Source organism: Pelophylax lessonae (genome assembly GCF_965119305.1).
Source record: "Pelophylax lessonae genome assembly, chromosome: 10".
Classification (NCBI taxonomy): Eukaryota; Metazoa; Chordata; class Amphibia; order Anura; family Ranidae; genus Pelophylax; species Pelophylax lessonae.
Genome location: NC_138777.1, coordinates 10,652,654 through 10,667,864, shown reverse-complemented (window position 1 = coordinate 10,667,864; position 15,211 = coordinate 10,652,654). Strand labels below are relative to the sequence as shown.

Below are 15,211 nucleotides of genomic sequence, written 5' to 3'. Positions count from 1 at the left end.
TATATTAATTTGTGGATATGTGGCTTACTGATCATGGGAGAATAAAGGGGGAGGGTTTGGGAACCTTAGCATGAGTTAGGGTAACTCTTAACTGATATTGGAGCTGTTTTCAGCTTTATTTGGCCCCTCCCTTTATTTGGACCTTCAGTGAGCAGTGCGGCGCCATTACATACAGTTAGTACTGGAGGTGCCGGGACTGCGTTCCCCCGCTTTCCCACTGATAAAAAGCCCTGATCTCTCGTGTATTCATTCTAGATTTGGGATAGGGTTGAATCTGGCCTCGAAAAAGGCTTGTCCCCAGTTGTTTGCAGGCTCTCCCTAAGCTGTCGAAATTCTGATGCCTCCTGGTCGGGATGGGGCTTGCCTTCTTCTAGCCGAAAGCCGAGACCTGGAAAAAGCCAGTAGTGTACATGCCCAAAGGTGTGCACAGCCTATTGCATTAGGGTGTGCACCCCAAAGTTTAAATACACATGCATGTGTTTGCCTACATGTACATGGCCCTGGTACATTACTCTCCCTGCTGGCAAAGTGAAATAGAAGTGTGTGGCACTTCTCTTATGGCAGAGCAGGTCCGAGGGAGATGTTTCCCATGTCCTCACTGGCAAACAGAGCGATAATGCTAATGTGCCCTAGGTGATTAGGGTGTGCCCAGGCACACCCGGCACACCCTGTACGCACGCCTATGTACATGCCCCTGGGGTGGCAGCCTCGGGGTGCCTTAATTCTCACAGGTGGGGGAGCTCATCTTGGTCAGGTGCTGATGCTGGAGAGAAAGCCGGGCTCACAGTCTGCGCTCTAATTCATCCCAAAGGTGTTCTATCTGGTTCAGGTCAGGGCGCTGTGCAGGCCAGTCAAGTTCCTATATTATGTTTGGTTATATAGTGTATATTAATTTCTGGATATGTGGCTTAGTGATCTTGGGAGTAAAAAGGGGGAGGGTTTGGGAACCTTAGCATGAGCTTGGGTAACTCCTAACTTACCCTCAGTTAGCAGTGCGGCGCAATTACATACAGTCAGTACCGGAGGTGCCGGGACTGCGTTCCCCCGCTTTCCCACTGATAAAAAGCCCTGATCTCTCGTGTATTCATTCTAGATTTGGGATAGGGTTGAATCTGGCCTCGAAAAAGGCTTGTCCCCAGTTGTTTGCAGGCTCTCCCTAAGCTGTCGAAATTCTGATGCCTCCTGGTCGGGATGGGGCTTGCCTTCTTCTGGCCGAAGGCCGAGACCTGGAAAAAGCCAGTAATGTACATGCCCCTGGGGTGGCAGCCTCGGGGTGCTTTAATTCTCACAGGTGGGGGAGCTCATCTTGGTCAGGTGCTGATGCTGGAGAGAAAGCCGGGCTCACAGTCTGCGCTCTAATTCATCCCAAAGGTGTTCTATCTGGTTCAGGTCAGGACGCTGTGCAGGCCAGTCAAGTTCCTATATTATGTTTGGTTATATAGTGTATATTAATTTCTGGATATGTGGCTTAGTGATCTTGGGAGTAAAAAGGGGGAGGGTTTGGGAACCTTAGCATGAGCTTGGGTAACTCCTAACTTACCCTCAGTTAGCAGTGCGGCGCCATTACATACAGTCAGTACCGGAGGTGCCGGGGCTGCGTTCCCCCGCTTTCCCACTGATAAAAAGCCCTGCTCTCTCGTGTATTCATTCTAGATTTGAGATAGGGTTGAATCTGGCCTCGAAAAAGGCTTGTCCCCAGCTGTCGCCATGCTCTCCCTAAGCTGTCTAAATTCTGATGCCTCCTGGTCGGGATGGGGCTTGCCTTCTTCTGGCCGAAGGCCGAGACCTGGAAAGAGCCCATGGTGCAGCTTAGGGGTGCTTTCATTCTCATAGGTGGGGGGAGCTCATCTTGGTCAGGTGCTGATGCTGGAGAGAAAACCTGGCTCACAGTCTCTACTCTAATTCATCCCAAAGGTGTTCTATCTGCCTCCTGGTCGGGATGGGGCTTGCCTTCTTCTGGCCGAAGGCCAAGACCTGGAAAAAGCCTGTGGTGTATACGTGCCCCTGGGGTGGCAGCCTAGGGGTGCCTTAATTCTCACAGGTGGGGGAGCTCATCTTGAGTGTTTTGGCACTTTGGTCACTGCACCTACACACTTTTTTCGGGCCGGGCCTTTTGGCTGGGACCAAAGGAATTTTTTATTCCTGCCCAAAGGGCCTGGCAAGGTCTTGCACTTCTCCACTCCCCCCCACTTTTTCTTTTTTTTGGGTGTTTTTTTTCTTCTTTGTGGTTTGTCACTCTGCGCTATCTCACTTTTTTACATGAATAGTAGGGTGTGGGGCCTACCTTGAACGTCTTGGGAGGGGGTGGATATGGCCTTTTGGCTTAGTTTGCCCTCTCTCACGGGGTCTCCCTTCAGATGAGCCCCACCTAGTACTTGGGGTGGGCTGTTTCGGCAGTCCTCCCAGAGAACGGGGTTTGCCTAGTTTTGGCCAGGCTAACCAGTGAGTACCTCAGTCTCTGTCAGGAGTCTTGCGCCCCGGGGGGATGAAGGTAAGGGTCCGTCCTCTTCGGAGGTGGACCATTCGCACACCCTGTGCACTTTTTTTGTCTCTCACGTTTGGGTGTGTGCACTTTTTTATGCACCGGGTGTTCACACACCACGGGCTTTAAAAAAAAAATAAAATGTATTATCTGTGTGCTGGTTTGATTGTGTTTGTTATTTGTGCATTAAACTGAATCCATGTACCAGATTAGCTATGCTGTCTGTAATATGAGCGATACGGTAATATTGATTACAGATGAGTGCAATGGTTGGAGCTGGATTGATTTTGCCGTGAAATTGACAATTTTACCACTGCAAAATGTCACAGAAACTTTCCATTTTCCTAGATGAGCGGCTTAGGCTAAATATGGGTTAACCGCTTGCCGACCGCCGCACGACTATTTACTGCGGCGGTCAGCCCCTCACAGGCAGAGCGACGTAGTACTACATCGCTAGCCTGTAAGGGTCTAGGGAGCGAGCGCGCGCCTCCAGAGGCGTGCTCCCGCACGGTCACGGACCCCCCCGTGCGTGTGACCGGCGGACCCGATCGTCCGCCGGTCACTCACGATCGTCGGTGCAGAGGGAGAAAGGCAGGCGGCTAATGTAAACAAGCCGCCTGTCATTCTCCCCTGTGTAGAAACAGTGATCATACGGTTCTACTATGTAGAACCGTTGATCACTGTTCCTACACCTCAAGCCACAGCCAATCACAGTTAGAATCACGCCCCTAGGGACACACATAGCCCCTCCCTCTCAAAAAAAGTTAACCCCTTCACTGCCAGTGTAATTTTACAGTAACAGTGCATATGTATAGCACTGATTACTGTAGTAATGTCACTGGTACCCCCAAAAATGCCAAAAATGTCAGTCAAGGTTCCGATCTGTCCGCCGCAATGTCGCAGTACCACAAAAAAAATCGCAGATCGCCACCATTACGCGTTAAAAAAAAAACAACAAAAATGACAAAAATCTTTCCCTTTGTTAGTAAACGCGATAACTTTTGCGCAAACCAATCAAAATACGCTTTTTGCGATTTTTTTTACCAAGCATATGTAGCATAAAACAAATTGGCCGAAAATGTTAAAAAATTTTGATTTTTACATTTTTTTGGGGGGGAATTTCATATAAAAAAATGTGAAAAATATTGTTATTTTTGCAAAATTGATGCTCTTTTTTTGTTTATAGCGCATGATCAAAAAAATCGCACAGGTGATCAAATACCACCAAAAGAAAGCTCTGTTTGTGGGAAAAAAAGGACATCAATTTAGTTTAGGTACAGCGTCGCACGACCGCGCAATTGTCCGTTAAAGTCACGCAGTGCCGAATCGCAAAATAGAAGGGGGTAAAATCTTCCGGGGCTTAAGTGGTTAATATGTATTTATTTATTTATTTTTAGATGGCGTGTTTTTTCAGCTGTATTTAAGGTTTATTTAATTTAGTTTTCTGTTTGATGTAATTAACATACTTGTTAAATAAATGAAATTAAATTGTTTTAGGTAATTAATCCATTTTAATTTGTTGTTATTTTTATTGTGTATTTTTTTGTGTGTGTATTTAACCACTTCAGCTCTGGAAGGTTTTACCCCCCCTCCCCCATCCTCTTCCTGACCAGGTAATTTTTTTGCGGTGGGCAAACTGGACATCTAACTGACACTTTTGACACTTTTTTGGGGACCAGTGACACTAATACATATAATATATAATAATATAATAATAATATTATAAAATAATAATATAATAATAATATAAATAATAATATAATAATATAAAATAATAATAATAATAATAATATAAAAAAATAATATAATAGTAATAATATAAAAAAATAAAATAATTGTAATAATATAAAAAAATGCACTGTTGCTGTACTAATGACACTGGCAGGGAAGGGGTTAACATCAGGGGCGATCAAAGGGTTAAGTTTGCCCCCAAGGGGTGCTTGCTAACTGTTTGCACTGATTTGGGGAAGAGAGAGATCCGGGTTCCTGGTTTTACCCCCTTCCTGACCAGGCCATTTTTTTGCGATTCGGCACTTTAACTGACAATTGCACGGTCGTGCAACGCTGTTCCCAAATAAAATTGATGTCCTTTTTTTCCCCACAAACAGAGCTTTCTTTTGGTGGTATTTGATCACCTCTGCGTTTTTATTTTTTGCGCTAGAAACAAAAAAAGAGCGACAATTCTGAAAAAAAAAAAAACAATATTATTCACTTTCTGCATTATAACAATAAAAAACAAAACTAAAAAATCTATTTTTTTCATCCTTTTAGGCCAATTTGTATTCTGCTACATATTTTTGGTAAAAAAAAAAAAAAATATCCCAATAAGCGTATTTTGATTAGTTTGCGCAGAAGTTATCGAGTCTACAAACTAGGGGAAAGATTTATATCATCTTTATTTTTTTATTTTTTATTTTTTTTATTTTATTTTTTACTTGCAATGACTAAAATTGATGTCCTTTTTTCCCCACAAATAGAGCTTTCTTTTGGTGGTATTTAATCACTTCTGCAGCTTTTATTTTTTGCGATATAAAGCAAAAAAGAGCGACCATTTTGAAAAAAACCCAGTATATTTTACTTTCTGCTATAAAACATTACCAAAAAAAAAAAAAAAAAGAGATTCAGCCTCTCTGTTTGTCCTGTTTACTATTGTCATTTAAAAGTGAAAGTAAAAAAAAAAAAAAAAAAAGAAAAAAATAAAAGTGAAAGTAAAAGTAAAAGAAAATCCATCATTTTGGGTTGTCCCCAGAAAAGAAATAGAGGTAAAATCTTCCAATAGGGACACTAATTCTGGTGAGCTGGGGGTCACCAAGGAATTCCCCTAATTTTCAGGGATTTGCTCTAACTTCCTGTTTGGTTATGGGACAGGAAGTGGAAGGAAATCTCCACAATGGGACACTGATGGCGAAAAAAAATCTGTCAGCGGTTATATACCCCCCCTTAATCTATCCAAAAAAAAAAGTTTTGCCTATAGTTTTACTTTAAATTTGCTTATATATATTTTACCTTCCTCATAGGCGTGCACAGGGGGTGTGTCGGGGCACACCCCTAATAACCCGTGCGGCACAAATTCCCCCTGCTGATATTTTACCGAAGCCCACCAATGGGGCTCCTAAAAAACTGTAAAAAAATAATACAAAAGTAAAAGAATAAAAATAAAAACCTACTGACACCCACCTCTGCCCTACTAACACCATCTATGTTTTAATACATTTTACCACTTGCCTACCGGGCACTTTCACCCCCTTCCTGCCCAGACCAATTTTCAGCTTTTAGCGTTGTCGCACTTTGAATGACAATTATGCGGTCATGCAACACTGTACCCAAATGTAATTTTAATCATTTTTTTCACACAAATAGAGCTTTCTTTTGTTGGTATTTAACCACTGCTGGGTTTTTCAATTTTTAATAAAAAAAATGAAAAAATACCAAAAATTTTGAAAAAAAAAACAAAAAACGTTTTTCCATAGTTTCTGTCAGTCCATTTTGTAAATAAGTAATTTTTCTCCTTCACTGATGTGCACTGATGAGGCGGCACTGATGGGCACTGATGAGGCGGTACTTATGGGCACTGATCGGGCAGCACTGATGGGCACTGATGAGGCGGTACTTATGGGCACTGATCGGGCAGCACTGATGGGCACTGATGAGGCGGTACTTATGGGCACTGATCGGGCTGCACTGATGGGCACTGATGAGGCGGTACTTATGGGCACTGATCGGGCAGCACTGATGGGCACTGATGAGGCGGCACTGATGGGCACTGATCGGACTGCACTGATGGGCACTGATGAGGCGGCACTGATGGGCACTGTTGAGGCGGCACTGATGAGCACTGATGAGGCGGCACTGATGGGCACTTTTACCCCCTTCCTGCCCAGGCCAATTTTCAGCTTTCAGCGCTGTCGCACTTTGACTGACACTTGTGCAGTCATGTGACACTGTACTCAAACTAAATTTTTATAATTTTGTTCACACAAATTGAGCTATCTTTTGGTAATATTTAATCACTGAGATTTTTTATTTTTTGCTAAATAAATAATAAAAAAAAAAACTAAAAAAAAAAAAAAAACTAAACATTTTTAAACAAATGCATTTTTCTTTGTTTCTGTTAAAAATGTTTGCAAAAAAAAATTTTGTTTATAATACATCTCAGCCAACATATATTCTGCTACATTTCTTTGGTGAAAATACCCCAAATTAGTGTAATTTTTTTTTTTTCTGTATTATATTTAGTCTGTGAAAAAGTCCACAAATTATGGTATATACATTATATCTGACTATCCAATTTATTGAGGCCCTAAAATGCAAGGATGGCACAAATACCCCCCAAATTACCCCTTTTTAAAAAGTAGATAGTTTGAGGTATTTAGTAAGAGGCACGGCGCGTTTTTTGAAGTTGTAATTTTTTTTGACATTTTTTTGGGGAAATGAAGAAAAGTTTACTTTTTGATTTTTTTACATACTGTCACCAGTGCAGCACAGTATCATTATATAACTGGTGTGGCAGTGATCAGGGACACTGACTGGTGACAGTACACCAAAAAAAGTGTATTACTTTTTTTTTTTTTTCTTTTACACACGGTGACCAGAGTAATGTAATGTTACCATAGTAAGATTGTACTACTCTGGGGAAGTAATCAGGATTTTTTTTTTAACACAATATGTTTGCTTATGGCAATAAATTACATTGCTATAAGCAAGCATTTTACTGAATGAAACCTAATCATCCAGTCTGTTTTGTTGTGATTAGCTCAGCTGTGATTGGTCTAAGCTAATCACAGGTACAGATAGGTTGTGATTGGCCCTGTCTGTATCTTATAATCAAATTGTTGGTAAGGTGCCACAGTCACACTGAAAATCAGCTGTTCGGTCGCTGCGAGCCCCGCTTGTGAGACTGGGCTCCTAACCCTGCCGGAGCACAGCAGCATTATGGTCCCCTGTCCCTCAAAACTAGTGTAATGCATTATTAGGGGCTGCAAGGCCCCTGTGAATGTGGGGCCTTAGGCGACAACCTGATTTGCCTAATGAACCGACATACGACCGCCCGCCGTAGTTATACTGTGGCAGGCAGCCGCTCCTGGGCAAACCGCCATAGCTATACGTTGGTCGTGAGCAAGAGGCTAGGGGGCGAGCGCACTCCACCAACAGCGCGCTCCTGCCTCCTGCTCGTCAGCGGGGAAGCCGATGCAGCGGGCAGGCGGTTCCGATTGCCACCTGACACCCGCGATCGCTCCCTGCCGAGAGAGAACGGTCAGCTGTTGTAAACACATCTGACCGTTCTTTTCTCTGGGATGATCATAGAGCTCCTGTGATCCTTCTATATAGGATCACATGTCTCTATGGTAATTTCACAAGCTACGCCCCCCTCACAGTTAGAATCACTCCCCTAGGCTCACATTTAACCCCTTGATCACCCACATGGTCAACCCCTTCCCAGCCAGTGTCATTATTACAGTGACAGTGCATATTTATAGCACTGATTACTGTAGTAATGTCACTGGTACCCCCAAAAGTGTCAAAAATGTCAGTTAGGGGTCCAATCTGTCCGCCGCAATGTCGCAGTCCCGCAAAAAATCACAGATCGCCGCCATTACTAGTAAAAAAAAAAAAAACAATAAAAATTACATACATTTTTCCCGTAGTTAGTAGACGCAAAAACTTTTGCGCAAACCAATCAAAATACACTTATTGCGATTTTTTTTAACAAAAATATGTAGCAGAAAACAAATTGGCCAAAAATGTTAAAAAATTTTGATTTTTTTTTTTTTTTTTTGGGAATGTTATATAGCAGAATGGGAAAAATATGTTTTTTTTCAGAATCGTCGCTCCTTTTTTGTTTATAGCGCAAAAAATAAAAATCGCACAGGTGATAAAATACCACCAAAAGGAAGCTCTGTTTGTGGGAAAAAAAGGATATAAATTTTATTTAGGTACAATGTTGCACTACCGCGCAATTGTCCGTCAAAGTAACGCAGTGCCGAATCGCAAAATATGGCCTGGTCATTAAGGGGGCATTCCTTCCGGTCTTAAAGCGGAGTTCCGCAGAGTTCCACCCCCCCCCCTCCAAAAATTAAAAGACTTTTAATATTAGGACACTTACCTGTCCTGGAGTCCAGCGATGTCGGCACCGCAGTTGATGTTTCCATCGGCTGTTGGGCATAGGCGTGCGCACAGGGTGTGCCAGGTGTGCCTGGGCACACCCTAATCACCCCTTGTGGTCCAGATTCCTCCTGTTTAGACCCCTAATACTTCACCAAAGCTCCCTAACTAGGCTAACAACAAAAAAAAGTTGTAAAAAAGAATAAAAAATAACCATAAAATTACAGACACCGATCTCTACCCTACTGGCACCATCAGTATACACACAGATGTGTTTTTGGGCTTTGGGGTGCACACCCTAATACAATAGGCTGCGCACACCTATGCTGTTGGGTGCTGCCGTCGCCGTTGCCGGTAAGGGAACCCGGCAGTGAAGCCTTGCGGCTTCATGGGCGGATCCCTACTGCGCATGCTTGAAGCGCGCTGCTCATTCGGATCAGATCGGCGGCGGGGGAAGGAGGAGGGGGCCAAACTTCCAAGGGACGGCGCTGTGGCGCCGTCTCCTGGAACTGGGGAAGGGTACCTGTCAAAAACAGGTTGCCGTTCCCCCCTCTCCCCTGAAAGATGCCAAATGTGGGACCGGAGGGGGAAGCAAATGAGCGGAAGTTCCACTTTTGGTTGGAACTCCGCTTTAAAGTGATTAAAGAGCCGCATCTGACTATGTTCTCTATGGCTTGGTATCTAAACTAATAGTAATCTCTTTAACTATCTAGAACTAGATTACTTGTGATCTACTGTATTTTATTTGTGATCTTGAATAATTGTAATCGTTATTAGATAGATTGATGCCTGCTGCTCTGGTGCTGGATTCATACATATCCCTATCAGTGTTAATTTTGGCAGCAAATTTCAATTTAGTTTTAGTCTTAGTCTTAGGACTAAAATGGCATTTTAGTTTTAGTCCCATTTTAGTCTTCTGCAAGTGTTTTAGTTTTAGTCGTATTTAGTCGACTAAAACTCCAGTATATTTTAGTCGACTAAAACGCCCTACATTTTAGTCCACTATAATCAAATGGGTGTAGTTCAATTGTAATTTGTAATGCAATATTTAAGCATTTCTCTACAATTTCCAAACTCATTATATACTACTGCTGGTCCTGGAGTGAAAAATCTAATATGTTATTATTTATGCTTTGAGCATGCACCAGTGTTCATTTTTGGCAGCAAATTTCGATTTAGTTTTAGTTATAGTCTTTTGACTAAAATGCCATTTTAGTTTTAGTCATATTTTAGTCTTAAGACTAAAATGCCATTTTAGTTTTAGTCGTATTTTAGTCATCTGAATTGTGTTAGTCGACGAAAACGTTTTAGTCGGTTTTAGTCGACGAAATTAACACTGATCCCTATAAACCAGATTATTTACATACAATTCTTGTTATTTGAGAGCTGGGTTACCTGTGAACTCAGTTATTTGGGTGCTAGATTGCCTATAATCTCTATTATCTGGGTACTAAATTAATTTTGATCTTCATTATTTGGTTGTTACATTAACTGGGATCCGTGGCATTTGCTTGCTGGACTGACTGTGATCTCTGTGATTTGGTTGCTGGATCAATGGTGATCTTCATTGCTTTGTGTGCTTGTTTCACTGGGATCTCTATTATCTTGACCTAGATTACCTGGGAGGTCTGGTACTTTGTGACTAGGTTATATGAAATATCTGTTTTTTGGGGAACTAGGTCAGTTGTGGGCGCTTGGTTAGTTATGATCCAATTCTTTTTGGAGGCTAGAATAGCTGTGATCTTCGTCTCTTTGGGGGGTTCAGATTAATTGGGATCATTATTATTTGGGGGCTGGAATAGCTGTGATCTCTGTCTCTTTGGGGACTAGATTGGGATCTTTAGTATTTAGGGGCTAGATTACCTAGGATTCCTGTTTCTTTGGGGGTAGATTAACTGGATCATTATTATTTAGGGGCTATATTAGCCATGATCTCTGTCTCTTTGGAGGCTAGATTAATTGGGATCATTAGTATTTGGGGGCTAGAATATCTGTGATCTCTGTCTCTTTCGGGACTAGATTAGAAGGGATCTTTAGTATTTGGGGGCTAGAATAGCTGTGATCTCTGTCTCCTTGGGGACTAGATTATTTGGAATCTTTGATATTTTGGGTCTAGAATAGCCATAATCTCTGCCTCTTTGGGGGTTAAATTAATTGGGATCATTAGTATTTGGGGGCTAGGATAGCTGTGATCTCTGTCACTCTGGGGACTACAGTAGTTGGGATCTTTAGTATTTGGGGGCTAGGATAGCTGTGATCTCTGTCTCTCTGGGGACTACATTAGTTGGGATCTTTGATATTTTGGGACTAGAACAGCCATGATCTCTGTCTATTTGGGGGTTAGATTAATTGGGATCATTAGTATTTGAGGGCTAGGATAGCTGTGATCTCTGTCACTCTGGGGACTAAATTTGTTGGGATCTTTAGTATTTGGGGGCTAAATTAGCTGGGATCTATGTCCCCTTGGGGGCCAGATTAAGTGAGTTCTTTGATATTTTGGGACTATAATAGCCATGATCTCTGTTTCTTTGGGGGTTAGATTAATTGGGATCATTAGTATTTGGGGGCTAGAATAGCTGTGATCCCTGTCACTCTGGGGACCTGATTAGTTGGGATCTTTAGTATTTTGGGGCTACAATAGCTGTGATCTCTGTCACTCTGGGGACTAGATTAGACTGGATCTTTGATATTTTGGGACTAGAATAGCCATGATCTCTGTCTCTTTGGGGGTTAGATTAATTGGGATCATTAGTATTTGGGGGCTAGGATAGCTGTGATCTCTGTCACTCTGGGGGCTAGATTAGAAGGAATCTTTAGCATTTGGGGGCTACAATAGCTGTGATCTCTGTCTCTTTGGGGACTAGATTGTTTGGGATCTTTGATATTTTGGGGCTAGAATAGCCATAATCTCTGTCTCTTTTGGGGATTAGAATTATTGGAATCTTTAGTATTTGGGGGCTAGGAAAGCTGTGATTGCTGTCACTCTGAGGACTAAATTAGTTGGGATCTTTAGTATTTGGGGGCTACAATAGCTGTGATCTCTGTCACTCTGGGGGCTAAATTAGATGGGATCATTGATATTTTAGGGCTAGAATAGCCACTATCTCTGTCTCTTTGGGGGTTAGATTACTTGGGATCATTAGTATTTGGGGGCTAGAATAGCTGTCATCTCTGTCACTCTGGGGACTAGATTGTTTGGGATCTTTGATATTTTGGGGCTAGAAAAGCCATCATCTCTGTCTCTTTGGGGTTTAGATTAATTGGGATCATTAGTATTTGGGGGCTAGAATAGCTGTGATCTCTGTCACTTTGGGGACTTGATTAGTTGGAAACTTTAGTATTTGGGATCTAGATTAGTTGGGATCTATGTCTCATTGGGGACCAGATTAAGTGGGATCTAGAACAGTTGGAATAGTTTTGGGTGTGGGGTGGGGAATCATTTCAATGGGGGAGGGGGGGGGTAGTTAATTTTAATCTACTATTTAGTACCAAATATATATAGTACCAAATAAATTCTACTGTATACTGTAGGACGAAAATAATAGGAAACTCTTGTTTTTTGGGGTCAAAACAGTGACATGGTTTACCTGTATGTTAGATTCATTGTCACCCATGTAATGGACTGAAGTTTTGCCCAAGATTAATGATATTTTACATTTGGTGTTACTTTAGGTGTGAAATACCTTTTTTGTTGAACCTTCTATGTTTTGTGTAATGGATCACACACGTGCTTTTTATTATTCATCATCATCACTAGTCCTGCTGGCTGTAACAGTATTAATAGTACCAGGTGGTCTGCATCCAGTGTTGGGAAAAGGCCCTTCAAAACCCAAGGCAAAAAGGTCAAAGTGTCCCCCCCCCCCCACAGTGGCAAAGGTTGCAGGTCCTGCCCTTCCTGCTGAAATGCCCAAGGCGGGCTCCTCCTCTGCCTACCCCTCAGCCTGGCCCAGTAACCTCTGGGTGATCCTTAAGCCAAAATTGGGTTGCTTTCCACTGATTTAGTTTGGCGAAGACAACCAGCCCCTTATTTACCCACACAGCTGAAGCATTTCACTGACTCAGAGCTTAGCTGTGACTCTATGGTTTAGCTCTGAGTTAGTGAAAGGTGTCAGAGGGAGGAGCCTAAGTGGACTTTTAATGCAGTCAGAATTAAAAGCTGACCTCCAGAAAGATATAAATTATGCAAATTAATTCAGCTATGCATTCATTATCACATACTTAAATGTATTTTCTTTCCCGGACCAAGCTGTGTGAATACCCACATTTGGCTTGGTATCAGCCTCCTGCAGTCGCTCAGAGAGGGGGAGGGAGAAGCAGCACAAAAGGCCAAACAGGAATCTTGCAATTCAATAAGTGGCAGATGAGCTTATCAGTCCTCTGCTTCTCCTTCCACTGTCCAGTCACAAGTTGGATGGGGGGGACCAGACCCAGGGCCGCTGATAAGGCAATACAGTCAGCCTCTTGCACTAGGACCGGGTCCTATCAGTTTAAAAGGGGGGCCCAGTCACCTGCTGAGCAGGAGGGTCGGCTGCAGACACCAAGCCTCTTCTGTCTTCCACTGCAACGCTGCCAGCTTCTACCTCATACACCCTTTCCATCTGCTGTCCGGGCCCCCCTCCTGTGTGCCCTTTCCCCCGCAGCGCTTCCAGATTCTCTCCTCTCCTGCCAGCAGCTGCTGTGGGCACACAGGAGGATGTTTCAGGATAGAGAGCGGGGGAAGGGGCCGGTAAATATATAATTTATTGGCCTCTTCCTTTTCTGAATGAACACAGTGAGTGATCGGTACTGATCACTCCTGTGTTCATTCATCACTGTAGCATAGTAAACTATGTTTACTGTGCTTCAGTTTGTGAAAGAGCAAGAAGCTTCAAAGTGCTTCCAATCCATTAATCTTTGCAGCTGAGTCTGCAAAGAAAGGGACTGATAAAATCTGTGTCCTCAGTCACTTCCTGCTGAGGTGTTGGGGGGGGGGGGGGCTTGTTAGGTAGGCTGTACATGGGGCCCCGTGATTTCTGACAGCAGCCCTGACCAGATCTCTAAGCAAAAAGCAGGTCTCCTCCCCTATCAGACATGTCTGTCAGGCAAGGCTGCTGTTAGAAATCACTGGGCCCCATACAGCTTACCTGACAGGGACCCCCTTCCCCGGTCAAAAGTGACAGGACAGATTTATCAGTCCCTTTCCCTGTAGCCTCAGCTGCACAGTTGAATGAATAGGAAGTGCTCTGAGGTTTCCTGTTCATTCACTGACTGAAGCATAGTAAACACTGTTTACTATGCATCAGTGACACATGGGCACAGGAGTGACTGGTACCAATCGCTTTCTGTGTTCATTCTGAAATGGAAGGGACCAGTAAATTACATATTTACCTGCCCCTTTCCCTGCTCTCTATCCTGAAATATCCCCCTGTGTGCCCACAGCAGAGAGGAGAGGCGGGAAGCCGGCAGCGCTGCAGGGGGAAAGGGGCCCTGGACAACAGATGGAGGGGGTGCATGTGCTTGAACCAATCCCCCTTCAGTGAAGCTGGAGGGAGTAAGAAGAGGAGAAGCTGGCAGTGCTGCAAGGGGAGGCAGAAGAGGATTGGTGTCTGCAATAAGACAGTAAAGCTGGGCCTCCTGGCAACTTTAAGACCAGAGGGCAAGTACAAACCAGATGCCCATGGTGCAGCGACTCGGCCCCCCTCCCGCTCTCCCTATTCCTATCCTCCTCCTGACCCCCTATTCCAGGCTGAAGTCCTGCTCCAGGTACTCTCTACTCACCGGTTGAAGCTGGGTTCCCGACCTGGCCAGCAGGGGGCGGTTGGAGGGGAGCTGGGACAGCTCGGTTGGGGCTGGCTAGGGGAGGAGAGTCTCCAGTGGAACTGGCCTCTGCTTAGACAGTGGCAGAGACTTTTTTACTTCTCTTCACCAGAAATCCTTTAGGCATGTCTGTGGGAGAAGCGGTGAAGCCTTTTTACAGGACATTAGAGCGGCAATTGCCCCCCTGCTCCCTGGCCCAGTCCTCCCCTGGGTCCGGGCCCGGTATAGGAGTGCTGGCTGTACTGCCTTATCAGCGGCCCTGCTGTCAGGACTGGATGGACAGAAATACAAATCCTTTGACAGGTAAAGCAGCCCCATATACTGTATACCCATATACTGTATGTACTGCATTTCATCTGAGGATTTAGCTGATTGTCTGGAGTTCATTAGTAAACAAATTAAGAATCTCATTTTGTTTTTATGTACTTCTTTTTATTGTGCAGTTTTTAATGTCTGATCTTTATTATGCAGGTAGTACAGATTTATTGAAAAAGAAATGATATTCATGATGATATTTTCCCCTTCGTTTGCTAATAAGGAAAAACAAAAATCTTAACGCGAATCCCTGTGTTTTTTTTCTGCAGGTTGTGGAATCGCTATGCTCATCATATCAGTATTGATCGCCATTTATTACAACATCATTATGTGTTACACCCTCTTCTATCTCTTCGCCTCCTTGGTTTATAAGTTGCCCTGGGCCTCTTGTACCAACCCCTGGAACACACCGGACTGCAAAGATAAGGACAGGCTGATGTTGGGTAGGTTGGGAGTTTGGTATGGGTTTGCTGCACATGTTACATTCGTACGAATAGATACAAAGTGTCAGAGCAG

General features: G+C 43.5%; 1 protein-coding gene across 1 annotated transcript in view; it reads left to right on the top strand.

Annotated features, from left to right (window-relative positions):
* Window positions 1–15,211, top strand: part of SLC6A5 (solute carrier family 6 member 5) — a 134,013-nt gene that overhangs the window by 21,885 nt on the left and 96,917 nt on the right. Inside the window, exon 5 of the mRNA XM_082270282.1 lies at window positions 14,965–15,138. Coding sequence (XP_082126408.1) covers window positions 14,965–15,138 — 174 coding nt within the window. The remainder of the gene's footprint in view (window positions 1–14,964; window positions 15,139–15,211) is intronic.